The sequence below is a fragment of the Larus michahellis genome, chromosome 2 (genome assembly GCF_964199755.1).
Source record: "Larus michahellis chromosome 2, bLarMic1.1, whole genome shotgun sequence".
Lineage (NCBI taxonomy): Eukaryota > Metazoa > Chordata > Aves > Charadriiformes > Laridae > Larus > Larus michahellis.
The window spans coordinates 152,042,554-152,070,315 of record NC_133897.1 but is presented as its reverse complement, the minus strand read 5'-3'; the positions used below and the strand labels follow the sequence as shown (position 1 = coordinate 152,070,315).

General features: G+C 34.7%; 1 protein-coding gene across 3 annotated transcripts in view; it reads left to right on the top strand.

Annotated features, from left to right (window-relative positions):
- Positions 1 to 27,762, top strand: part of CSMD3 (CUB and Sushi multiple domains 3) — a 684,352-nt gene that overhangs the window by 259,656 nt on the left and 396,934 nt on the right. For 2 of the 3 annotated variants that reach the window (XM_074577704.1, XM_074577703.1), the window contains 3 exons: positions 7,453 to 7,530; positions 12,502 to 12,589; positions 26,471 to 26,595. In XM_074577704.1, the coding sequence (XP_074433805.1) occupies positions 7,453 to 7,530; positions 12,502 to 12,589; positions 26,471 to 26,595 (291 nt within the window). The remainder of the gene's footprint in view (positions 1 to 7,452; positions 7,531 to 12,501; positions 12,590 to 26,470; positions 26,596 to 27,762) is intronic. The other variant, XM_074577705.1, reaches the window with a different exon arrangement.

The window sequence follows — 27,762 nt, the reverse complement described above, 5'->3', positions numbered from 1 at the left end:
TCAGTTTTACTTAGAAGCAAAAGAGGAAAGGAAGAACAGGGAACGGGAGGTTTTCTGAAGAGCTGTTGAAGTTTTTTAAGAGCCTATTGGGAAATGTACATATATCCTCAGGTTTTTTTTGTTTTTGTTTTTGTTTTTGTTTTTGTTTTTTGTTGGGGTCTTTTCTTGTTATAAGTGAAACACAGAACTACAAAGATGGGAATCTGAAGAAAGTCAATATATTTTTCAGTAAGATTCTTATGTTCTTATATTTATATAAGAATATATGTATATAAGAACATTTGTTTATTTTAAACTGTTATTTTTTTAGAATAATTTAAATAGTACCAAGAAATGCTTATTAGCATAACACAGATGTAATTTAGCACTCAAGCATTTAATCACTGAACTATGATTTTTTAATATTTCATAATACTTTCAGGAATACCTGTTTAATATGTGCAATGAGTCATATAGATATGTTCTGTTTGGTGGATGAACTCTGTAATCCATGGCTGATTAATTTAAATATTTTTTATTAGATAAAAGCTGGTAATAACGACCTGAGTTTCTTGACATCTTCCCACTTCAAAGTCCTAGGAAAAGAGAACAGTTTTCATTCAATAGTCAAGTCCAGCGTGATTAGAAGGAAGAAATAGAAAAACAAAATCAGTCATACTAGTTTCAAGAAATGTGTTATGTTAATGTTATAATTGAATTATTATTCCTTATACTGGCCTGTCAGTTTTTTTCCTTAACTTGTTCCTTGTATATATTTTTCTTGCAGTTCCTGCAGTTCTTAAGTGGTCTTCATTGTATTATACATGTTTACTTCTATAATTGTTGTTTGTCTTCTGATGTGTTGTGTCAATATTTTCTCCCAGTAATTCAGGATTTCTTATTTTGATCACAATATGTTGGTATAAATAGAATACATTCTAGTTACAATATAAAAACCAATTTATAATTAGTGCAATTATGCATTACTTTACAAATATACATGTTAACCATACTTGCTTTCTTTTAAATAATTCTTTTTTTTTTAAATTAGAGAAATTTGAGATACATATAATGTAGAATACAGTAGAAAAAACTGTAATTTTGACCATTTTAAAGACCACCTGCATAAACTAACTATATTTCCTCATCCTTCTTAATTCAATATTAATATATGGAACAGCCTATATTTATATATGCCTGTAATCTGTGTAAAAATAATTTTGTTTTATCATTACATTTTCTGACTAATTTTACATAGTTCATCTCATTATCACATTACTTTATTATGCAAAGTTCTTCCTTATATTAATTGGGACTTACCTAAATAAGTAAGGTATTTTTATAAATTTTAGTGAAAATATTGTTAAGGGGGAGGGTCCCACATACAATTTTGTTGACAAATGACATAGCACAGGAACACTTAAACTTCCAGTTCTTCACTTTTCAGTCAAGAGAAGAGGAGAGCTTTTTTTTTTTCATTCAGTGGCTCAGCAATGTATTTTTAACTGAGATAAGAACTCAATTAGAAATTTTCAAATGCGTATTAAATTATACATAGCTTATATCATACTGTTCTCTGAAAATTGTCATAGGTTTTCTATGGATAAAAAATGAACCTGAGATGTTTCACAATTAAAATGGAAATGCATCATATTAAAATAAAATCTAAATATATTAAATTTTAATGTAAACGTTAAATGCACACATTAGTTTAGAACCGTAGGCATATGGCATGTTTCATTAAAGTATACAATTATGTTCATTGAACTATCAGAAGATATCATATTATGGAGAGAATTTTACATTCATTCTCTCATTTGCATTTTCTTCCATTATGAATAAAACTTTTTGACTGTGGAGTAACACTAAAATAGAGCTTCTTGTCAGCAAAAGATACCTGAACGGAAAGAAAAAGTCTAATTTTATCTACTGCTCATAATGAGCAGTAACTTTGTTTAAACATCTCTACTTTGAGCAAGGAGTCAAAAAGTCATTTTCACTATTTTAGTCATTAAATTTATTGTCCACCACGATGTCATGTTTAAAATATTGTAGGATGAAGAAACAAATACTTATTATTACATGTTTTACTAATGCAGTATGTTAGTTAGTAATACAGTGCAGTGATTCAGTACAGTCATGCATCAGCTGCATTAATTTGAAGTATAAATCTTCTATACAATCTGCCTTGACCAGGGCACTTCAGGGTTGAGAAGGGTGGGGGGTTGAGAAAGGTGGGGGAGTAGTAAAAGAGAAACCAAGATCAGCTCATATAAAAAGCAAAAAATGGAATATGAAAAGTGTATGTTTCATGACTTTATAGTCTGATTGTTCATCTTCTGAATGGTTCTTCATATTTCAGGAATCATTAACCTACGTAGCAGATGAAGAGCCATGTCTTCTAATGCCAAGTTTCAAGGTGCAGAAAGGGTCTAGAAGATAGTGCTTAATCAGTGAGCGTGTTGGATCACAGTGAAATTTATTTGGGAAATTGCTGGGTTTAGATATTTTCAGTGTAAATTTCTGGGGCCTAAAGTGCCATCACCTGAAAACTAAATAGGTTGCTGTATCATCGCTTCCCCCACCCCTGCTTCACCCCCGCCATTTGTGCAATCCTTGAAGTGGTGATCCCTAAGATATCTGGATATTTAGCACTTGTGTTGTGAGAGTTTGGAAATTCTGGATAACTAGTTATCACGTGCGTAGTGATGCAAGTGTACGCAAAATAAAGGTAACTGACCTGTACATGGGTAGTAAGTTCAGTACATTCAGGCCGTTGATGTGCTGTGCATGTAGATCAACTTCTAGAGGAAATACAATGAATTAGGCCTATACCCAAGATGAGCTGGAAGTATCATACATGATTTATTTAGCATATCTGCACATGAGCACTAAATGTTGGAAGTGCAGAGTATATCAGACTACTGTTTCTGTCATTGAAACAGCAGCTGCTGCAAGCAAAATCTGCTATCATCAGATATTGAAATTCTTGATCAGTGAATTACTGGTTCTGTAGTAGTCGGAACCGGTTTTACACTGAATTCCAAACAAATGTCTGCTGTCTCTTCAGAAAACCATTAATGAGTTAATTACTTATTATTTCTAGGATAACATAATTCAAGAAAATATACTTATTGCAGAAGATCATGTAAGGGTGACAGAGCACTGGAACAGGCTGCCCAGAGAGGCTGTGGAGTCTCCTCTGGAGATATTCAAAAGCTGCCTTGCATGCATTCCTGTGCAAGCTGCTCTAGGTGAACCTGCTTTGGCAGAGCAGTTGGACTAGATGATCTCCAAAGGTCCCTTCCAACCCCTACCATTCTGGAATTCTGGGATTCTGTAATTATGAATTTGCAAGTGCCTGTTTTTTTTAGTGTCAGCTTGCGTTCCCTAACATCTGGACCCAATGCAAAGAAAACAAATGGTATTGATTTCTGTTTTCTAAAGAATAGCAGTGTGGTGGGAAGAATTTTGAGAATGTAAATTCAAAGGAAAGATTAACTTTTCTCTCTCCGTCTTGGGGAAAAAGGGGAAAAAAAAATCTTGAGACAATATAGTCTCAAAGACTTTCACCCCAGAAATTATTTTAACCATTATTTTTGTTTCAGACATTATCAAGCAGAATCCTTTGCAGCTGACTTTAAATAAATGTCCAATATGAGAAACAGAAGAATACAAATATTGCGAGGAGGCACAAATAGATCATTTCCAGAGATACTACATATTTTCTAAAATAAGATATATGGGCATTTATGTATATGCAATATAAATACTTAGATACAGTCAAATAAGCAATCTACTGTGCTTTTTCATATAATATATTTCTGCAGGTGTCATTTAAGGAGGGCTACATGTGCAATCTTGAAATAATGGCTTTGATATTATGATATTGTTCTCCACCTCCGTTAGCTGAGCAGTAGTGAATATAATGTTAAGAAAGGTTCAGAAGAGGGGAGGGGCTGTTCCGGTTTTTGAACTGCTCTGAGCTACGCCCAAGGAAAGAAGTATAGAAGGTCAGAAGACACCTAAGTTTCCATGGTTAACACTCTGTCTAGTTACTAGTAGTAATGTAGGCTGAGTGCCTGTTTAGTGTAGAATGGTGATGTTTAGTCGTCAGCATTTTAAAATTACTTTATACTTGGTTTAAAAGTTTACAATACATAGAAGAGACAAGCTGGACAATTTCTTTACATAAACGCTGTTGCATAACTAAAATAAAGATATGAATTTTTGGGTTGTCAGTATTTTAAACAGATATCCTTTACATGGCTATATACCCCCATGCTTCCATGTTGTAGAAGCAAATTTTCCATCTTGAAATTCATGTCTCATGTAGCTCTCAGGATAATAAAACTGGTTTTGAACAGTTACCATTTTGCTCACTGGTTTCCACATTGTCATGTGCAAAATAATGCCTATTTTACCAAGTATTAAATAATGTATTTATTGTGGTTTGGATATGGGATTTTTTGGTGATGGTGGGGTTGTTTTTATGTATGTACATGCATATGCAGGCTGACACATAGTTTAGTGATGGCATGTTTAGACCACATGCATTTCTATAACTACTCCTTCACAGTGTATTTAGAAACTACTGCTCAATAAATCAACATACAAAACCCAGTTAGAAGTAAAAATTTCTCTGCTAGTGTGAAGGTGCTTCAGAGATCTTGAGTTGCTTGTTTTCCTAGTAGTATTTAATAGCCTTGGCAAAGTGATGCAAATAGTTATAAATACCTCTGATTGTTTTAAATAATGAGTTCACAAAGACACTCTTGTAACTATTTTCAGTTCCAACTTGGAGCTTGTGAACTCTATTTCTTGTGTACATAAACTGTGTATATACCATTCAGGTGTTTGAGGATGAGTAGAAAGAAACAAAAAACCCAAACCAGTCTTTGTTCTTTAATGTGCTATTATGATGATTTCTGAAAATAAAGGACAAACATCTCCCTACCGCAAATATTTAAACCCATTCCAGCACCTGAGATCATGTATTCAAGCCCACTCTGATTTTACTTAGGTACTGGAAGACTAGCTGGGCCTATCTTCTGATTCGTGAGGAGATACTTTACACTGATGCTCACAGAATGCCAAAAGAAACTTACAGCTATACTCCTACATTCATATTTATGTAGAAATAGCATCTTAGCGATCTCACACAATGATGAGAGAGCATTACTGTTACTCCAGTATGGCTCTGCTGTCTGAAGGTTCAGTTCTTGGATCCATGACTTCCCCTGAGGGTAGAATTACTTATGGGTTTCAATTAATTTGAGGCGTGGGGGGAAGAGGGAGTGGAGAGCTTCTGGTATTAAGGATTAAAAATAAATTAAAAAATATAGTATTTTGTGGCAACTGATACATTATGCTCCTGCAAATAACGTGTTTCCCAGAACCATTAGCAATGTTTACAGGTTACATAATGATGATGCAGAAGGAAATTTACATTTTGCCTCTTGAGATAAAAGCCTCTGCGTATTTAGAAGAAAGTATAGTGTCTTCCATCAGAAGTGTAAAAATAGTTATCATCACAGCCTATATCTATCCTATAAATTATCTTTCTTAGTAGTACGCTATTTTTTCCTGAATCTTGTTCTGCTCTTGTGTGTGGTAAATGTTTACTTTTAATTAATAACATCAATACTATTTTGCTGCTTTGGTATTTATGCCTCATGCAAGGGTTTCTTTGACTATTCATTGATTTTGTATAATAAGTTAAGAGGTGCTGAAAAATTCTTTGGTGGTATACTGTCTATGTTCTTGGGTTAGCTTCTGTTAGACCTAGTTCCTTTAATTTCTGCTGTCTTCATCAGCAATATTTGTTTGTAGCAAACATACACATCATCTATATAGGTTTTATACATATCTAATCTATAAAGACACTGGAGTATAATGTACCTAAAATTAACCTATAGTTAAAATTTGATTTTTTTTAGAAGGTCAGTTTTTATGTAGAGTTCATTAATCGCTGCCAGAGTGAAAGAAAAAAATTCCTGAGATCTTTTTGCTTTACTGTCTCTTACCTTTTGATATGTGTTAAGTTTTGGGTTTACTCTCTTTTTATTAGTTGTTTTGTTTCAAAAATACATGGAAGCTACGTGGTCTGCCTGGATTAACTGCCTTTGTCACAAAGCCAGCCCAAAATAAGGGTTCTTACAGAAATAGTTGAACAGTGGGCTTGGGGATGAGGTGGGAGTCAACTACCTTCCATATCACACTTTGTAAATAATAATTTTCAAGCTTGAAAGACGACCAGCTGTAGAACCAAGTGCAGAGCAGTACACTGTATTTCATTTTTCTAAATCCAATTCTTTGTGGTTAAAGCAGAAAACTAGGCTGATATGCTTAATTTAATAATGCAGTGTTTTTTCTATGATCAAAATATTTCTGTTTTGTATGTTTAATCTATACACAGATAATAAATTTTCAGTACTTCCTGAATAAAAATTATTCTTTCCCACTAAAGCTAGGAACATAGCTAAGGTAGATTTTGAATACAAGTAGTGGAATGGGGGAGCGTGGGGTGGGGCGTGTGTAATCCAGGTGCCTGTAGATCTTGAGAATGTATTCCAATGTGTTACTTTTAGGATTTTTTATCTACTTAAACATTGTAATTTTGTACCTGTTGCCTCTTTGTTTTTGTTTTCTTTTTCCCAAATGTAATACTGACTTTTAATGTAAATTTTAAAATCCGAAGTAACAGGCAAAATATGTTGACAAACAGTATGTTCACATTTCTACTGATGATTAAACCTTTTCAGAATACAAGTGGATTAATATATGTCCTGTATTACTTGGATGCTTATGGAATTCAGATCTGAGCATATATATTTAATTTCAGTGTGCTCTCAATAACTTGTTGTGGATGGCTCTATTTTCCTTTTAAATTCTCTATCATTGGGAAGAATAAATGAATTAAAATTTCAGCAAAAATCAGCTGTTTAAAAAAATGTCGTATCTTTTTTTAAAAGGTTGATGAGTTTTCAGTTGGCAGATATGACAGTGTTCTGTACATTTTTATTTTTTTTAATGGAGGGAGCAGGCAATAATCACTACTGTTGTACTGTTTCTTAATACAGAATAAACACCAGATAAGATTAAACATTTCAATTGTTTTAGACAAACATATCTATCATTCTTTTCATTTTCCGGGTTCCATAAATGTGTGACAATGTTTTACACAACTGTATGGTGTGTGAAAATAAACACTTTTGTCCATAATTTCTTTTCTTGGTTATGCAAGAGAAAAATTAAGTTACAACTCTTACTTCTTTCCTTTGTCAGGTGCACAAATCGGTCTCAGTACTTGTTTTGTAAATTGTTTCCCACCAAAGGTAAACGATATGAGCTTGTTAGGTAGCCAGTACTCTAATTTGTATATACTTCCATGATAAAATTTATCAAATGAAATGACGTATTTTAGATTATATTGCCTGATATGTGTTTTTGTTTGTTTTTTTTTTTAACTAGTGAAAAAGGCCATAGATTTTAAATCTAGAGGATTTAAATTGTTTCCAGGGAAAGACAACAGCAACAAGTTTTCTATCTGTGAGTGTACTCCTTTTTTGTTACTTTTTTCTAGTGCAAGAGTGAAGTTTGTGCTGTCTGTGTTGTTTGTGTGTTTTCAAAATTGTTTATGTATTTCTGATAACTGACTTAAATCTCTTTCTCCAGTCTGCATGGTGAATTTTTAAATATGGTTCTATTCTAAAGGCAGGCTTTCTATAAATCTGGCATTGTAGAATGACATGATATTTTGTCAGTAATTTCACATTAAAATTGCAGTATTTACAAAGACATAAAAATTCAGTCTCCCAGGTGTCAGCTGAAATCTTAGCTGTGAACAGGAAATACATTATTTTAATTGAAAATTAGTACTAGCAGCAAAAGGCTATACAAACCAAAGCCTATCCTCATTTACAAACATGCAACCACATATCTTTTTCGAGCAACACATGAGGTCACTGTCTGAAATTCTTTTTCTTCATTAACTTCGACATTTTGAACTGATTAACTAGCTGTAGTTTTAAAAATTCTGGAGATGCTTAGTGCCTTCAATTATAATTACAGAAAATAAGGACTGAAAGTGCTCAGCATCTTACAGGACTGAGTCCTGATTAACTCATGAAGAGGAGTCAGGCAACTTTCTAACATAAATCAAATGGCTATGACTCTAAATACAGTATAGGGGATATCTTTTGCAATAGAATGTGCCATTTTTATAGAGTTCCTTTTTGGACTAGAACCGCATTTTAAATATTTAGAAATAATTGTTTAAAATACATATTGTCTAACTGCTTAGCCTATGTCTGCTTATACTACATTTCATTACTCTTCACAGGAGTGAAAGGACTTGTTTTTGAAGCTCCTTAGGTTGGACACATTTGCACTAATTTTTTGTTTAAAGTGTCAGTGATGGATTCAGTTTCCAGGATTTTGCAGGGCACATTGGCATAACTTTTAATGCATTTTTCATGTCAATGATGGAATTGCTTTATAAAAAGTTGTCTTCAAGCAGCAAGACCCTTTAACATTTTATAGAAAAAATAAAGCAAAATATACTTCTGTTCAGTTTTTATCATGTAGCATATTGCCATATTGAACTTCTGTGTCAACTGCATCACCTGAATAATTCTGTAAGACATTTCTGGTGTATTTGAAAACTTTGTATCAAGATATTTAAAAACAAGTATTCTTTATACACATATTGGGTGCCTGGAAAGTAGAGTGATTATATAACAAGACATAACAGTAAAATAATTCCAGTAGTTTTTATAAGGTACATCACTGAGGTCTCCGACTGACGGCCCATCTGTGCTTTTAGAGTTACAAATGAGAATAGTACAGATAATACAGATTGTTTATCTATAAATTTATTTTGCACAAATCATTAAATATTTCACTATATAAACATTAGTAGGAATTGTATATTTATATCGAAGTACCAGACACTTGTGGTATCTCAAGGTGATTGTTACGAAATTAGTGATAAAAATTTTTGAACATTTTTGAACATTTTTGAAAATCTTTATAGAATTTCATATGTTATTGTAGTCGATGTAAAGCTGAAAACTTCTGTGTCTTGTTTTATTGGTTATGCAGAATAGATTACCTATATGAGTCAATAATAACTGAAGGTGAAAACCATTATTATTTGTACCTTTAGTGATCATAATCTTGTCATAAATAGATAACTAAGATTTTATATTGTAATCACTTTGGTAGCTGAGGAAACTGAAGAGGCAGTATTTCATGCAAAGCCTGTATGACTGTTGACTTTAGATAAAATTCCCAATGTGGCCTCAGCTGGATGTGTACTTGCATTGCAGTAAAAGATAGGGCCCTTTAAAAAAAACAATGACCATCATTCAACTGGTAATGGAAATAAGATAAGGATAAGGGAATAGCTATTTAACATTATGTCTTGTATTATCAATATCTTTAGAAATTATCACTTAACATTTTTCATGTGTATGTCTTTTCCCTATTTTACTTTTATTGAATGCATCAGGTATACAACATTCAATACTAATGCACAGGTGATTTGCACATAGAAAAGCCAGAATGATAATATCTGATATATGATATACTTTGAAAGAAGTATGCATCAATTCCATTTTGCATATCACTGGGGGACCTAGTTCAATCTGGATTAGAACTCTGGAATTTCTTGCTTACAGACCATGAATGAATGCTTTCCCTAGAGGAGCCTTTAGTTTACTACATTAAGCCTTTACGTTGCTTATTGTCATATGACTATCTGGGGTGTAAACCAAACAAAGATAGACAGATAGACAGACAGACAGATAGACAGATAGATAGACAGATATTTGGGGAACTATATGGAGCTGTATTTCAGTAGACTGAAAAATCAAGCATTATGTCTGGAAAAAAATACAAAAATAACAAAATGTGCGTTTATTTTTCACAAAGTACTTAACAGAAATCGGAATGGATTTAAGTTTGTGATTAAATGCATATCTGATTTGTGATCAAATCAGAAATCAGTTTAGTGACTTCTACTTATAACTTTTTCTACTGAATTTTTACTGTGGTTTATATCTTATTTTATTGATTTAGCTGTGATTAATTTATTGATTTTCTTTAACATAAGTCTAAATATTTTTTATTTATGAATATTAACAAATCCATAATCTATTATTTAAAGATACAGTTCATATATTATTTTTAAGAATGGAACTATACAGTTCCATTCCATATTGTCAAAAACCAATAGGATTTTCAAGCTTCTGTTTTTGGTAGAAACTGAAGTATATAATGGTTCTTGTGCTCTGAAATCCAGGAGAATATTCTTTTTTATATTAATATTCACTCTATTACCTGTGTATTAGGGAAATAAGTGTATAAAAATAAAATAGTTGTTTGAAATATTAAAACATGAATTACAAAAAGTAGAAATAGTTCTATTTAAATGATATTTTTACTGCATTTTGTTTATAGTAAAGAATTTCTTTTGTGTGCATAGATATATGATACAGCCCCAAAATGGCGCCATTTTATTTTAATTTCTTTATCAGGCATCATGAATAAGTTTTTAGCTATAGTTTTAACATAGGTTTAATGTCAGAAAAGTTAACGGACTGTCACAAAAATTAGAAGGTGTCTTTTTCCCTATTTGTACTCAAGTATACTTCCCTTTCCACGTTGCTCAGTGAATCCTAACTTTTTACCCAACATTTTAAGGTCTTTTCTATATATATGGGCTACTTTTGATGATTCTGAATTTATCTCATCTTGGTGTAGGCTTTGGAACTGTATAAAAGCACCCCAGATATTTCAAAGAGAGAGTTTGTCCTAAATGCTGATCCAACAAGTTCCTACTAGATGCCCTTGTGAAATGCAGTTTATAGAATTGCAATTGTCAGATATATATATATTCCAACATTAGCAGGAACTTGGATTTCTATAGCTAATACGGTTTCGTAATACCTACAAGTAACATAACACCTAAAAGACTGAAACCTGGTAATAGGAATGGGCTCTAAGGTAGAGCCCTTCTTGTCCCAAAGTCCTCTGAGCATAGAGATGCAGTTGAACAGAGGTTACTTTTGTTTGCTATTAGAACAACCTTGGACTTAGTGCAGCTCTTTCAGTGCAGAGGAGAATAAATTCTATGGTTCCAGTTTACAAGGGCTGGACCTGACAGGTTTTTTGAGCAGTGTGCTAAGTTGAGACATTTTCCTTTTAACTCTCTGCAACATTTTCATTTGGCCTTTGACTTCCTCAGGGGTACCAAATCAATTCTTACCTTTGAGTGTAAGAAGACAAATTTCAAGGAAGAGAAAAACCCCAAGTATTCTGAATAGTAGTGAAGTATTCCTTCACTAAAAGCTGAAATTTAGTGAACACCCTTTAGAAGTATTGTTAGAAACTACAGTTTTTTATTCAGGTGTATTCAGTTTACAATGTAATGTGATTACCCTAATTACATGCAAACTTTCTACTTAAAGGGAAGTTAAGAACTGATACTGGAAATCCATTGGTCTAGTTCCTCAGAAATAAATACTAATAAAGGTGAAAATCTCTTTCTGCTTAGCATAAATCTTTTGATTTCATGTCAACGTGTATTTTGGAAAGAAATATTCTTCTACTGGGCCATGAATTTACCAAGTAATAACAGACCAGCCTCCTTTGCTACGTTTTTTTTTTGGGAACTGCTACCTCCTGGTTCAATGAACTTCAAAAATTAAATACAAAATTAATAGAATTATTTTGGCCTAAAATTATTTATGTAAGATACACTTTTTCAAGCTGTAAAAATTAGGAGAAAGTATGTAATGCATTGGAAAAAAAACCCCAAACAAGTGAAGAGATTGTTGAATATGCTGAGGCCTAGATTGCAACATATAAATTTCTGGAAAAACACATTGAAAGGTTCACAGGACATTTCTCTCTGAAGATCCATTTTAGTTTATTGTAAGATAAATGTATGCAAATCAAACTGGTATTTTGAGTTTACATTCAGATCACCATATTTTGGGAATATCTGCATTTTCAATACTGATTAAGGACAATTCTCTCAGCATGAGCCTATGCATTCAAATTTTCTTATAATTCAAGGAGAAAAGGTCAGCTCTTAGTGGAGATGACATTTATTAGATTATGTTCAGAGTAAAATCTTACAGCCCTAAACTTGATGAACGCTCCTTTAAATGTCAATGTTTGTAAAGGAATAGTAATAACATTTCCATATGGGTTCAATAATATTACAAGAAAACAAAATAGCTGATTACTACAACTTATAAAAAACTTATGTTATTTTAAAAAAAAAAATCAAACCAGAAAATACAAGTTTTGCCTATTATAGGGAGGAGGAACTTATGTATTGAAACTAGAGATTATATGGGTGATGATATTCTGTAGAAAATATGTTCTAAAGGACCTAAAATGCAGATAATGTACCTTTTCATATTTTTTAATTGCTTAACTCTGTATCTTCTAAAAACTGTATTATTTTACCTTTTTTTGTTTATTTTGTTTTATTTTGTTTTTTTGCAGTAAATGAGGGAGGTATTAAACAGGCGTCCAATTTGTGTCCAGATCCTGGAGAACCAGAAAATGGAAAACGGATAGGCTCAGATTTTAGGTAAAATATAAACCTTACCATTGTATCATTTCTCTAATACTGAACTTGGAAAATGTATATGTTAAAAATTTATTGCTGTTGTTGAGCTACTCTTTCAAAACTGAACTTCTCAGTAAAAAGTGAAATGGCATTCTGTATAAAATTATGTAGTTCAGTATAGCCTGTACTTAGTATGCAGAGAAGATAAAATACCTACTTGGAAGAGAGCATGTGTCTCTGATAATCTGGCAAAAAAAGGATTGAAGGTAAGTTAAAATAATTTTCTCATGTAAATACTGTATTAGATTTACAATTATTGAGTATACATGTGGTACAGGAGGTTTCTGTGAAGGACAAAGCAAAATTGAATGCAACACAAAAAGAACAATAAAACCTCACAGAAAAGGTTTCAGATATTATTATTATATAAATATTCATTGGAATCTAAGGGAATACTCTATTCTCTACAGTATATTTTTCTGGCATCCAGAAGTTTGATACATTCAGGTGTATTTCCCTTGTAGTCCTCAGAGTGATTTAGCACTGTTAATGCAGGCTATTTTTTTATTAATTTTGCTACATACCAAATTGGTAGTGTGTAGTATTACTGTATTAAAAAAAAATAATAATTCAGAACTAAAAAGTTGTACTTTGTTTCTAGCAAATTCTTGCTTTTCATTCCTTGCTGGCTTTTACAACTGTTTCTAGGAAGACTCCAAAGAATCAAAGAATTGTACACTGCCAGTGATCTATTCCACCTTTTTTTTCTTTTTTATTTCACATAAAGTCAAATTTTAGCCCCCTTTCCTCCTTCATTCTCATCTGTCTTTCCCAGGTAAATGTGCTAGCTGGCAGTCAGTTAGTTACTGTAATTTCTCAGTTAGTTATTATAGTCTCTCTATTTCTCTAGTTTTGAGAAGGAAAAAGTTCAATGTGCACCAGAGAAGGCTTTATAATTAATTTTATATGGAGTGTAATTTCTGACATTACCTGACAAAAGAAGATTTCTTGTTATTTTCAGAGAAATAAAAATAAATGAACTGTATTTCTTACCTGTCATGCTTTCTAGAATCATTACTTAGGCCAGTGTTTTGTATTTTAACCTCAGACATGTGGCTTGATAGAGAAAGCCTTTAACAGAGGATCTGCAAGTCCAGTGTTGTCTCTGCAAGCGACCACTGAAGGGCCTACCTGCAAGAACTTATGTGAGGGGCAGTATCTCGAAGAAGATATGATGATAATAATGCCCTCATCTTTCTTTTTAGGCCAAACTATTAGAATACAATTTAACGTTATTTTTCACTGTACACTGTGATGATGTAACTGTCAAGCTTTCAAATTAATTTATGAGATAATGAAAGGAGAAGGCATTCAAATTATTGAACAATAGAATACAAGATATACAAGACATCAAAATCAATACATTTTAAGTTTTGGGTTTTTTTTCTAATTTCTCACTAAACTCAGTGATCTTTTTTTTTTATTTGGAAAAATATCCCAAAATTATCTGTGAGGGAAGATCAGCTTTTCTATCAATTTCCATGAATGTGCTATTTAGTGCTTAAGTGTATGACATAATGATGAAGCCAATCACATCATAATGGAAAAGAATAAATAAACAGGAGGATATTTCAAATGTACATAAGTGAAAGAACATGACTTACACATAGAATATCCTCTGGAAGTGAAAAAAGTGGAAGTGAAAAGATGTCTTCACTTTAATGAGATTTTTGGTGAATAGAAAAGGTAAATAAGCTTTTGTTCAAAACAAAATAAGATGTAACAGATACATTATTATGCTCTTGCTCTTATGGGTTGTGATTTTGGGGGACAGGAATGTGTATTTTGGTGAGGAAGTATTTTCTACCTTCCACGAAGGAATGTATTTTCAGATCAAACTGAACTCAATTTCTTTGTATTGATCCTAATTTTGATCACTTCTTGACATTAGTATGGAACCAACCTTTTTACAAAGTAAGAAAAACATGAAAAAAACATGAAACTCCGACAAACTAGTGCTTAACTGATCCTTATTCTGTTGAGGGCAGATTCTAGGGACAGTTTAAAATCCTGCTGATTTTAACAGCAGCCTACTTGCTCTTCCTGGTTTCTCTAACAGGTTAGATTGCAGAGCAGTAATAGTTTCTGAAAGCACAGGCTTCTCAATGGCTTCACTGCCACCCCAAATTTATGCTCAAAAGCTGTCCTTGAGCTAATTCCTTTCAACTAAATGTTTGAATTTTCATGGTTCAGTTTCTTTCATGATAAAAGCAATCTGGTCTGGATACTCTTCTCTAGATAAATTCCATCTAGTGCAACATCTCCTTAATAGGCAGATCTGTTCTGAGTGTAGCTCTCAGAAACGACCCAGAAAGGGCTAGTTTCTTTTCAGAAGACTGAGTCTTTCCACTGTTTTATAGTAGCCTCTCTTTATAGTGCGAAAACATTTTATTTGGAAATAGTGGGAGGACATATATACAGACACACAAGTACACAATTTCTAGCCACTTCAGTGACAGGCCATTGACAGGGAACAAATACTCCGTTGGTTGTATTCATCCTACACATATTATGGATAAATAGCGTGGTTTCCTATCTGAGGCTTGTTAAAGTTCTTCAGAATGAGAATGCTGAAATTTGTACTTTTAAAAAACAGGACTAGTGAATGTTAGTAATATGCCATTTATCGCAAGTTGAACACTTGACGTATTGAAAAAAGGTCTTAGAAGGAACAAAAGCAAACTAAAAATTTTCAGCAGACTGAATAAGATTCCTTTTTAAATTAACCTGGTTTAGATTCTTGCCATTATTATACGGTTGCTCAATTGCTTCATAAGCTTCCAAAGTAGGAATGCCACTAATTCTTTAAAATAAATAAGACATTGAAAGAAAAGTCCTACATTTTGTTAAAACAGTACAGTGCTATGGAAAATCTTTTCTAGATTGTATTATATCTGATACAGAAAAACAGCACACATTTTTCCTTTTCACTTTTGAAGTCACTCTCTCTACAGTGTAGGAAACAGCTTCATTTTGACCTTGTCTTTTTTCCCCTTTTGATAAGGAAGTGAAAATCACAATTATAATACCTTGATTTTAAAATATAATATTTTGAAGAAGAGTTTAGATCTATTTTTATCAAGATCAATCAAAATCTAATTTCAGTACAATTTAATCTATTTTAGAGAAGAGCATGCTCTTGTCACTTCTCTTTAGCTTTCTTCAAAAGTGAAGATATAGGTTTGGAAGCATTTTATCACAATTTCACTCCTTTTCTGATTATAAGCACCATGTGCTCTCTCAGCACATTGATATATTCTGTCATGGTTCTTACACGGACTTAGAAAATCAGCAATGCAAGCTGTAAGACAAGCTGCACCATTCCATGACATTCTTTGAGACCTGATTCACCAGGTTCACCTTTCTGGATATTTTTTCTAATGTGAAAATTCCCCATAGCTATATTTTGAAGTTTTAAAGGGTTTGTTTCTGATGCTAGGTGCCTATTTGAGCATAACAGGCCTTTGCAAGTTGAAATAAAGTCAAGAAGGCTTGCTAATAGCTGTCAGCTTTTCCTGTACTGAAAAAGATATTTTCCCTCAGAAAGAAAACTTCCCTTCCCTAGAAGTTTATTAAAATTTTAGATGTACTAGTGTTCATTCTGCTGGAATTTCCAACAGCTTATTTTATGTTACCGGTCATACAGTAAAATACATGTCTTCTCCACATGACTGTCCAATTTTAGAATCAATGCCCCTATGGAAAATATAAGAAAGATTTAACAGATGAAGAGGAAAAGTTTTCATGTGGTCTTGTTGCTTTTTTTAATTGTTGGGTTTTGGAGGCTTTGTTTGTTTGTTTGTTTATAGTGGAATAAACATAGCCAAACTGAATTATACTTGGACAAATATTTTATTATGAAGCAAACATGTTCCTCCACCACCATCCCAAAGTTCTGGCTTCATAAAATGAATGAATGAGCCTAGCTCTATCCCTCTACCTCTGTAGTGTAGTCCAACTGTAGTGTAGGTATTTAAAGATGATATTCTTAAACTTGGATCACAACAAAGCAGTGAATGCTGTTGGACAGCCACAGAGATGCTAGTGTGGTCTTAAAAGTACAAATTTTATTGAGAGAAGGAAGTATATGGTGTTTATATTAAAGACAATGTATTATACCAATGAGTCGAGTTACAGTGTACCTAATGATAATTTCTTCTTTCATTTTATTTTATAAGTTAATCTGTTGTTGTTTTCTTTGGAAGAATGGCTTTGAAGTGTAACCACATTGCTTGACTGCAAGTTTCATGTTTAATTTTTCTTAAACTTTCTCTGAATCACATACCCTTCTCTTCAGATATATGAGGTGAGCTTCTAGATTCTGAAACTTCAAGCCGAATGTCATGAAAATTGAACAACAGACAATTTGCAGCATGAGATGTGAGGCTAGTTTAAAGGGAAATAGTACGTTTCATTTGATAGCAGTTAATTGGTTCCTTTGTCAAGGAGAAGCCTCTGACAGTACAAGCTTTGTGGGAAAAGGTGACACCTTAAGAACTGTTTAAGCAGAATTATCAATGATCTCCAGAGTGTTGGGAGATCCTCTGCAACTGAAATTTAGTCATCACTTTAGTTTGTTCAGCACATGGTAAGCATTTTCCTTGACCAGAGGTTTTGAAGATTTAAATATTCTAACATTATGTCTTGTAATCCTAACATCGTGCAGTAATATTTACAAGTACCATATTAACTGATCTACAAAAATGTTCCTATGCATGCTCTTAACTTGGTACAGATGCTGTGGCTTAGCTCAATTCTCCTACTGTGGCTCAAATAAAGTACAGTAGATTCTATCTGTAGCTTGCATAAAAATAATAATGGGTCAGTGGTGTGTAGAAAGTTGCTAGGTTAAGACAATGTGCTTCACTGCGAAGTCTTGAAAACTTACATATAGCTTTAGCATCTTTTACTGCATTTGGAGAAGATAATATGTATGCTGCAATACTGGTTATTTATTTACAATAGCATTAAAATATATTCTACCATTAAATTAATTCTTTTATAAGGACAGACTTTAGGAGCTGATGGTTAGGTATTTCTGATTGGTTTTGGTTTTGGTTTCTTTTCTTTTTTTTTTTCTATGGCAAAAATGGTGTACTCTCTCAAACTTGTTCAGTTGCAGGTGTGGGCAGAATAGAATCATAGAATCATAGAATCATAGAATCATAGAATGTGTTGGGTGGAAGGGACCTTTAAAGGTCATCTAGTCCAAGCCCCCTGTAGTAAGCTGGGCCATCTTCAACTAGATCAGGTTGCTCAGAGCCGCATCAAGCCTGGCCTTGAATGTCTCCCGGGATAGGGCGTCCACCACCTCTCTGGGCAACCTGTTCCAGTGTTTTGCCAACACTCCAAGTACTGGAGAATACTTTTTTCTATACTTTAATGTATATATGACTTTTCAGTTGATTCTGCAGAAACAGAATCATACAGCAATGTATGAATTCAGATGTATTCCCTGCACATCAGTGCAAATTTCCAAACTGCATCATCTCCTCCTTCTTCTATTCTGTCCCACCTATCCATCACAAAATTCACAAAAGAAATGTAAGTTCAAATTCAGAATAATATAATTTATTATTACAGCCGAGTGAGGTTTTGATTCACAGAATCATAGAATCTTCAGAGTTGGAAGGGACCTCTAGAGATCATCTAGTCCAACTCCCCTGCTAGAGCAGGAGTGCCTAGAGCACATCACTCAGGACTGCATCCAGGCGGGTCTTGAAAATCTCCAGAGAAGGGGACTCCACAACCTCCCTGGGCAGCCTGTTCCAGTGCTCTGTCACCCTCACCGTAAAGAAGTTTTTCCGTGTATTTGAACGGAACTTCCTATGTTCTAACTTGTGCCCATTGCCCCTCGTCCTGTCACTGGGAACCAATGAAAAGAGTCTGGCACCATCCTCCTTCAACCCACCCTTTAGATACTTGTATGCCATAATAAGGTCTCCCCTCAGCCTTCTCTTCTCCAGGCTAAAGAGTCCCAGCTCTCTCAGCCTTTCCTCGTAAGGGAGATGCTCCAGTCCCTCAGTCATCTTTGTTGCCCTTCGCTGGACTCGCTCCAGCAGTTCTCTGTCCTTCTTGGACTGGGGAGCCCAGAACTGGACACAGTATTCCAGTTGTGGCCTCACCAGTGCAGAGTAGAGGGGGAGAATGACCTCCTTCGACCTACTAGCCAAACTCTTCCCTATGCAGCCCAGAATTCCATTGGCCTTTTTGGCAACAAGGGCACATTGCTGGCTCATGGATAATTTACTGTCTACCAGGACCCCCAGATCCTTCTCCTCAGAACTACTTCCCAGCAGGTCCACCCCTAACCTATACTGGTGCTTAGCATTCTTGCTCCCCAGCTGCAGGACCTTGCACTTGCTTTTGTTGAACCTCATTAGGTTCTTCTCTGCCCAGCTCTCCAGCCTGTCCAGGTCACGCTGGATGGCAACACGGCCCTCCGGAGTGTCAGGCACCCCTCCCAGTTTGGTATCATCAGTGAACTTGCTGAGGATACACTCTGTCCCATCATCCAGGTCATTAATGAATTTACTGAACAAAATTGGACCGAGTATTGACCCCTGGGGGACACCACTGGTTACAGGCCTCCATCTGGACTCTGTGCCGCTGATCACAACCCTCTGAGTTCTGTCACTCAGCCAGCTCTCAATCCACCTCACTGTCACCTCATCTAGCCCGTACTTCCTCAGCTTCCTAATGAGGATGTTATGGGAGACAGTGTCAAAAGCCTTGCTAAAGTCAAGGTAGATGACATCTATGGCTCTTTCCTCATCCAGACAACCAGTTATAACATCATAGAAAGCTATGAGATTGGTCAAGCATGATTTACCCTTGGTAAATCCATGCTGACCACTTCCAATAACTCCCTGTTCCTCAGCGTGTTTGGAGATGACATCCAGAATGAGTCACTCCATTACCTTCCCAGGGACACAGGTGAGACTACCCAGTCTGTAGTTCCCTGGCTCCTCCTTCTTGCCTTTTTCGAAGATTGGAGTGATGTCAGTCTTCCTCCAGTCCTCAGGCACCTCTCCTGTTCCCCATGACCTTTCAAAGATGATGGAGAGTGGTCTAGCAATAACATCTGCCAGCTCTCTCAGCACTTGCGGGTGCATCCCATCAGGGCCCATGGACTTATGAATGTCCAGCTTGGACAAGTGGTCTCTGACCCGGTCCTCCTCAACTAAGGGAAAATCTTCCTCTCTCCAGACCTTCCCCCTTGCCTCCAGGGTATGGGATTCGTGAGGGACAGCTTGAGCAGTGAAGACCAAAGAAAAGAAGGCATTCAGCAGCTCTGCCTTCTCTGTGTCTTCCACCACTAGGGCACCCATCTTATTCATCAGTGGGCCTACATTTTCCCTAGTCTTCCTTTTTCTATTGATATACTGAAAGAATCTCTTCTTATTGTCTTTAACTGCAGTGGCCAAGCTGAGTTCTGATTGAGTTTTGGCCCTTCTAATCTTCCCCCTGCATAGCTTCATTATATCTTGATAATCCTCATAAATTGCCAACCCCCTTTTCCAGAGAATGTAAGCTTTCCTTTTTTATCTGAGGTCCAGCCAAAGCTCTCTATTTAGCCAGGCTCGATTTTCGGGACATGGGGATGGCCTTCTCCTGTGCTTCTAAGAGCACCTGCTTGAAGTATGACCAGCCTTCCTGGGCACCTTTGCTCTTCAAACTGCCTCCCAAGAGACACTCTTGGCCATTCTCCTAAACAGGCTAAAGTCTGCCCTTCGGAAATCCAAGGTGGCAGTTCTGCTGGCTCCCCGCCTTGCTTCACCAAGAATTGAAAATTCTACCATTTCGTGGTCACTGTGCCCAAGATGACCTCCAACCTTTACATCCCCTGCATAATTGATTCTTGTTCAATAATGATTTAAATATATCAAATAATGGAGAAAAATAATCTAAAATAAGTTAGTTTGCTACACAAATGCCAACTGTTAAAATAATACTATTCAATATAAACTTCATATGAAGTTCAAAATTTTAAACCAGCTGTTTCACATAGTTTAGAGATTCTGTAGCTTCATTTTAGGATCTTTCATACTGCTTTTCGTTTGTGTTCTCTAAAAAGGGAATCCAAATTTGGGGCAGATGATGCAGACTTCAAAAATAGATATGAGATTGAAGTGTTTTCTCAAATTCGTATAACTGTCTTACTTAATATTTACTCATACTTCTTTTATAATGAAAGTATATCTAAAGTTCACATTTTCTTCCTGAAAATGCAAACCCAATGACAATCACCTTTTGTCCTGTTAGAAATAGAAATGGGCAGAAAAAGTTACTAAGAGACATAGGCCAAGCATTTTTGAATCTATGAACTGCTTTAACGTAGTATGTTGTAGATGCAAAAGTTTTATATATATGAGTTCAAAATAAATTGAACAACTTGAGTAAGTCATAGGAATATTGATTGGAAGGGTCCTTAAGAAGGCATCAACGCTAACCTCCTGCCCAATGCCAACACTAAATCAGATCAGCTGTGGCTGTGTTTAGCCAATCCTGAAAACCCCCAGGAATGGAGATTTTACAACAGTCTGGGTATGCTGTTCCAGTTCTGCCCTGCCTAGAAGAAGTTTCAGGTATTGTAAAACCTGAATCTCCTAAACTGCCCCTTTGTGTTGTCTGCCATATTAAGAAAAGTTTGGCTTCATTCTTTGTAAAGGTTCTTGAAGTAGTTATGGTGTGTTATTAGACAGTGTCTTAGCTTCCACTTTGTCAGATTAATTAACGCTATCTGCCTCAACTTTTTACTGTAGATCCTGTGCTCTAAGCCTCCGACTAACCTCCAAACCCTCTATAGGTTTTATCAATATATCTCTTGAAGTGGAAGACTAAACACTGGCTTAATATTGCAGATACAGTCTCACCAGCTGAGCAATAATTTCACTTGATCTGCTGCCATCACTTCTAATGTAGTTGAATATTTAGTTTGTTTCATTCAGGATGAGAAAACAGAACTTCGTACCTCTACTTGTTGAGTTTCATGAGGCTTTTGTTGGGCCAGTGCTCAACTTCGTCAAGTGTCTGAAGTGAAGCTCTGGTATTCAGTATGGCGGCTACTTTTCCTATTTTAGTATGATGCATAAATTTGCTGGGAATTCATTCTGTCTCACCATCAAGGATAAGGATGAAAATGTTAAACAGCATAAGACCCCATACTGATTTCCTAGTGCTCAGCTTATTAGTGGCCATCAGCTGAATATAAAGCCATTCATTCCTACCCTTTGAACACAGCTGCCAGGCCAATTTTAAATCTATCTATTCAGTGCATATTTTCTCAGATCACAAAAGACACTGCTGCAACAGATGGTATCAAAAGCCTTGCTGATGTTGAGCACTGTTACATTGAGCCCTATTACATCTACCACTGGTCCATGTAGCCAGTCATTTTGTCATAGAAGACAACCAGGTTGATGACTCATGATTCAGCTTTGGTAAATCTGTGTAAATGCTCCTGATTTCCTGTTTGTGATTTTCTAGAGGACATGTTCTTTCCAGGGATTGATGTGAGGTTCCTAGCTTCTCCTTACCTTTCTTAAAAATTCATGTAATGTTAGCCTTTCTATAGTCAGTGGGAACTTCTCATCACCGCAGTTTTCCATAGGTGACACCAGCCTTGCATAGAATCAGCCAGCTTTTTCAACATCCTTTGGCAAAAGCTGTCTGCCCCCCTGCCTTTGAATACAGCCGTCTTCTAATACCTTGTTGCTCCCCAGTATTGTCTGTCCCTCTTCTTCCCAAATCAGCAGATAGATTCTTGTGCAACTCTAATCTTGGAAAGTTATTCTTCTCTTCCCAATTGCTACCTTTTAAACTTTCCTAACCATATAGTCCCTGGAGTAGCTGACTATAATTTTTAACATAATGATAAGATCATCTTTCTATTTCATAATTTTGAACTTTCCTCTAGCTCTGTGATTTGCCTTGTGGCTCTTTTTCCTCAGTTTCATATAGAAGCTTTTCAGCCTTACCTTTCAAGAGCATTTACATTATGTTTATGTTTTTATTTTTCTCAGGTTTTCACTTTTATGTCTTTCTCTGTTTTTCATGGACTCTGCAGCTCTTCTTCATTCCCTTGTTTCACAAACATTAGTATTTCTTACACAAACAGGAACTGTTTTTGGAATAATTTATAGAGCTGTTGTCCGCTATCAAATCCTCCTTTTCTGAGATGTCTGTTCAGGTGACTGTATCCTCTTTCGTGTCCAAATTACTTATTATCTATCTCTTTGTAAATCCCAGGTACTCCCCAAATTTCATCAGATATATTATGCTGACACAATTCTTTTTCAAACATCTAACATTTCTAACTCCCTTAAATTTAATTCTTGTTGTGTTTACTATCAATCTTCTTTAGTAGCTATTTTCATTAGAGATGTATATTAATTGATCACCTAACAATGTTAGTTTCTGGAATGCGTGCTCAGTCTTTTTAATTTTTGTCTGCCTTTGTAAATTGAACTGAAACTGAAATTACTATTAGAGCAGTAAAATCCCCATCTATAAGGAAAGAAAAGCAGGGCTTATCCTTTCCAAGCAAAACTCTGCAGAGAAAAATTATGTGTTTCAGCAAGAAGGAATGCTATACCTTGTGGGATCAAACCCAGATTTGAAGATCCCCGCCAAAGCAATAGTTATATCTTATCAATATTGAGTGATACCCTCAGACCTTTTTGCAAAAGAGACAGTTTTAGAGAATTATAAAGGAGCCTTAAATTGTTTATTTAGATAAATGAAGAACTATGCTAGTACAGAGACTTTGCTTACAGAGGTTTACAAACCAACATTTTTTAAATAAATATCATAGCAAAGGCTGGAAAATGGAATAGAGATCATGGCATCCATCTGAGGAGGGTCAGGTAATTCCATGACTTACAAGGTCACACAGGGAAACTGCTATAACATAGACTTTTGGGGAGCTACTCCATGTTTAATCTTAAAATACCTAGACAGCTGCATGCACGATGTGGCCAAAGTCTTGTAAGCCATGTGTGCATATAAAATAATTTATCAAGGCAAATGCAGTTAGGAAAGCCTCTGAGATCCTTTCAGGAATTATACATTAAGAAAAAGTTTAAATAAAGACCTGATGCTAAGATCGGGTAGCTAATATTCTACACAAAAAGCATGTTATAAAAATAGAATTTAAAATAACTTGCTTTGAGCATTATCTCAGAAAAAGAGTTAATTCAGGTCCTGATGGAGCGTAAATGTAAATCTATGCAGAATTCTTCAAACTCGATGAGTCTGTGATCTGATATTTTGGTATGTTTGAGTTAGAATGAAATGCCCTGCTACTATTCAGTATTGATGGTGTACTGATTTCCCAATGACCAAATTAGGAGGGAAGATTTTTCAAGGAACTGTACCAAAATAAAACAAAACAAAACAACCAAACAACTAATTCCTTTTCTGCACACGTATTTAAATCGAGAAGCTATCTTCTTTTTAGTTATAGCAGAATTAATAGATAAAATAAAACCTTACATAGTTTTGAGGTATTCAGATTTCCAGATTAATTTTTATAAGCCTCATATACAGATATGTATGTACACAAAATCATTGGGAAATGAAAAGTACAATGACAAATGCCATTAAAAAATAATTGACTTCACCATGCTGTTTGCTTTTACATCAGCACTTCTCTTACTCCCCCATGAGTAAGGACTGCTCTTCTGTTTTCACAAAATATCAGCACACCTATGTTTAGTTAGGTTATGAGTGGAATTTTGTGCCCTAGCGCTTTACACTTATTAACATCCATAGTATTAGCTGTGCCTAGAATAGGGAATACCGTTGGTCATGTCATTTGTGTCAGCTATTACATATAATGGAAATATTTGTTCATATTAAGCCATCTGAAAATAAGATAATGAAGAAAAGGAATTTGTGCTTTTCCACTTTTATGACATCTTCCTTTGTGAAGCCTTTTCAAAATACTGCATTTTGTTGTATTTCTTATTGTAAAATGCTAGTCTTGGTCATGTGCAAGCAAGTATCTTTACGCAATCACTGTGGAGTTTGGTAAATAGTGCTGTATTATTCTGGAAGGTTTCATCACATATTTTTAATACCAAAACATAAAGCTTTATTAGTATCAACTATAAGGGTGATAAAAAGAATGATACTCTTCTGAATTCCACGTACAAAGTATCCTTCACTACAAAATGCAATATCACCATATATGAAGTTTTCAAAATACTAACTTTTCGTTTACTTGACTCTTCTTAGAATTTCTGCAGTAACATCTCTGCTTTAATCTTTTGGGTTTATTCCTTCTTAATTGGAGAGGAAAATAAAAGTATTTCCCAAATGTCATTCAGTTTTGGCAAAAGCATGAGGTAACACACTAAATTACAGATCTATGATTCTTCCTCATCAGTCTTACACAAGGAAGCTTTTAATTCAAAAACATAATGACCATCATTTAACAACTGATAAGGTAAAAGGTGCTATCTGAAGACCTGTGACCCTATCGGTTGTCCACAGTGACAGTTTATAGAAATACTTCACAAGTTTGACAGACAACCTTTTAAAAACAGCAAGCTGAAATTATGGAGTGTGCAATTCAGATATCAGAGAAAGGCCTGATGTATTGATTATTTTCAGGTGTAATCAGGGTTTGAAACAATAATGATATTAAAGGAGAAGAAGAGTTATCTCAATAATACACATTTAAGTATTGAGGTTTTTAACTTTTTCAAACTGAAAAAAAAACCTCAGAAAAACAAAACAAAACAAACAACACAAACCAAGCTTTTCTGGGCTTATTTCATGTTTTGTTCTCTGCCAAGTTTGCAACACCAAATGTCAGCTCCATATGGAAAAGTCGAAAATCATTTGAAGCCAGCATTACCACTTCATAAATAATACTAGCTAAAACTTAGAAAGATTTTTTTAGAATTCTTTTATTTTCTTCCATTAATTTGAGAAACATATGCCAGTTAAAGGAGCAAATGTTCATAATTACCTTGTAACATTCAATGTCTAGTAGTTGTTACATTCAGAATCTTGTTACTGGCAAGAGAAAACACACCACGTATACAAAGTCAAGATTTTACTGCTAGCCTAATTAAAATCCTAACCTACTAATCAAAATATAAAAAAGAGCTATTACTAGTATATTTACAATAATGCATTCCTAGTCCAAATAAATATAGGAAAGTCTCATTAATAATATAACCATTTTATTCATACAATAAACCTTAACATCTAATCCTTTTCTCTGGTATTGTGCTTCTCCTTCCAATGCCCCTCTGGTTCGAAAGTCAAAGGAACAGACTTTCTCAGGAAGAATAATTTACAGCATTTTACAGCATTTACAGCAAGTCATCTGTATCCTGAGGTCTTCACTGGGAGGAATAAAATGTTTATATTGAGATTTCTTTCTCAGTCTTGTGATTGAACTTTTGGCTCTTCTTCTAGGTGATTTCCTTATGTCTCTTTCTCATTGTTTCCTAGCTTCAATTAACATAAATAGCTACTGTTTGTTATATAATACCTAGGCTTGTCAAACCTTTACTACATGGAAGTCAGAAGTTAGGTCAGCAAATAGTCACTTGACGTCCAGATGACTGTTAAAAAAAAGTAAACCATCTCTGGCCAAAATGAGCCCAGAGAGGACTGAACGCTGTGCACTGTCAGGCCAGTACATAGCGTGTAGCCTATAACTATTAAGAGGAAAAAAATCATATTTACCAGATTACATGTTTGTATTGTTTATCAGGACCCTCATACCTAAAAGAATGGAAAAACTGACTGATATCTATTCGTAAAAAAACGCTTCTTCTTTTTATGGTGTTTTTTTTTTGTTTTTTTTTTTTTTTATTTTAGCTTGGGAGCAACAGTACAGTTCTCCTGTGATGAAGATTATGTGCTACAAGGTTCAAAAAGTATCACCTGTCAGAGGATAGCTGAAGTTTTTGCTGCATGGAGTGATCATAGACCTGTGTGTAAAGGTAAAGAGGAATTATTACCCTTATAGAGATTTGTTCATTTCACATCTATCTATTGTTTGATAGCAAATCCTATTAAATTAATATTTTGTAAGTACCTGAGATTTTAATCCTAGTGTTCCCACTTTCTTGGTGAAAAAGGTACCACTTATACCGTTTTGTTTAATGTGAAATTTGTCTGTATTTAAGTATGCTATAGTTTACTTGGCACCTTACGTTATAAAGTTTGCTTTTTGATGAGCTGATGAAAATCTATCACATGCTAAATATTAAGACTCACCAAGATGGATTTCAAAATTGCAGTGATTCAATATACAATCAGTAGTTCATGAAGCATCTTCATTACATATTTGCTAAGCTGGAGAGAAACACTTGAATTTAGGATTGATAAGGACTGGAGAAGTAAGTCTATACCTGGTTTTGACCCTGACCAAATGGGTAAAGGGAAAGAAATGCAGAAAAATTTAAAAGCAGCACAAAGTCATTCTGCTGAATACATTTGATGTCTAAATACTATGGAAAGAAGTATGATGAATCCCTGAATCCAGGAGCAAAGGTATTAGCGTATATATATGTAATATATATATCAGTATATATAATGAAAACATTAGTGTGTACATACACATATAAATTGGCATAGCAGCAAAGCCTAATATTGAAGAGTACAGTTTGTTCACAAAGAACACTTGGGTATGGGACACAGAAGGGACATTTATCTTGCAATTCAAGGCTATGGATACTTACCCTGATGTCCAGAGAGAACTGTGAGATGTTTCTGAACAGTGAAAGAGGGCAAAAAAATCTGAGGGTGGTATCCAGATCATGTATAGTACAAATCCGTAAAAGCTGGAAAATTACATGTGTGATTTGTTTTTTTTTTTTTGCTAATAAAATACCAGGGCATTCTAAATGGAACTTGCTATGGGTGAGAATGATGGGGGTTGGAATAATCAGCTACCCAAATCTGAGGTGAAGAAAAACATAATAGGTGTTAAGAGCTGCAGAAATAGGTTTAAAATGGATCACAGCAGTGTATGCTTCAATAATAGCATATCAAATAAACAGTTTAGTTGTATACCTATAAATATACAATAATACTAACATTTAATATCGAACTACTGTGTACTATATTTATGTATAATTACTAGAAATTGCTAAAGAGAATTTTCT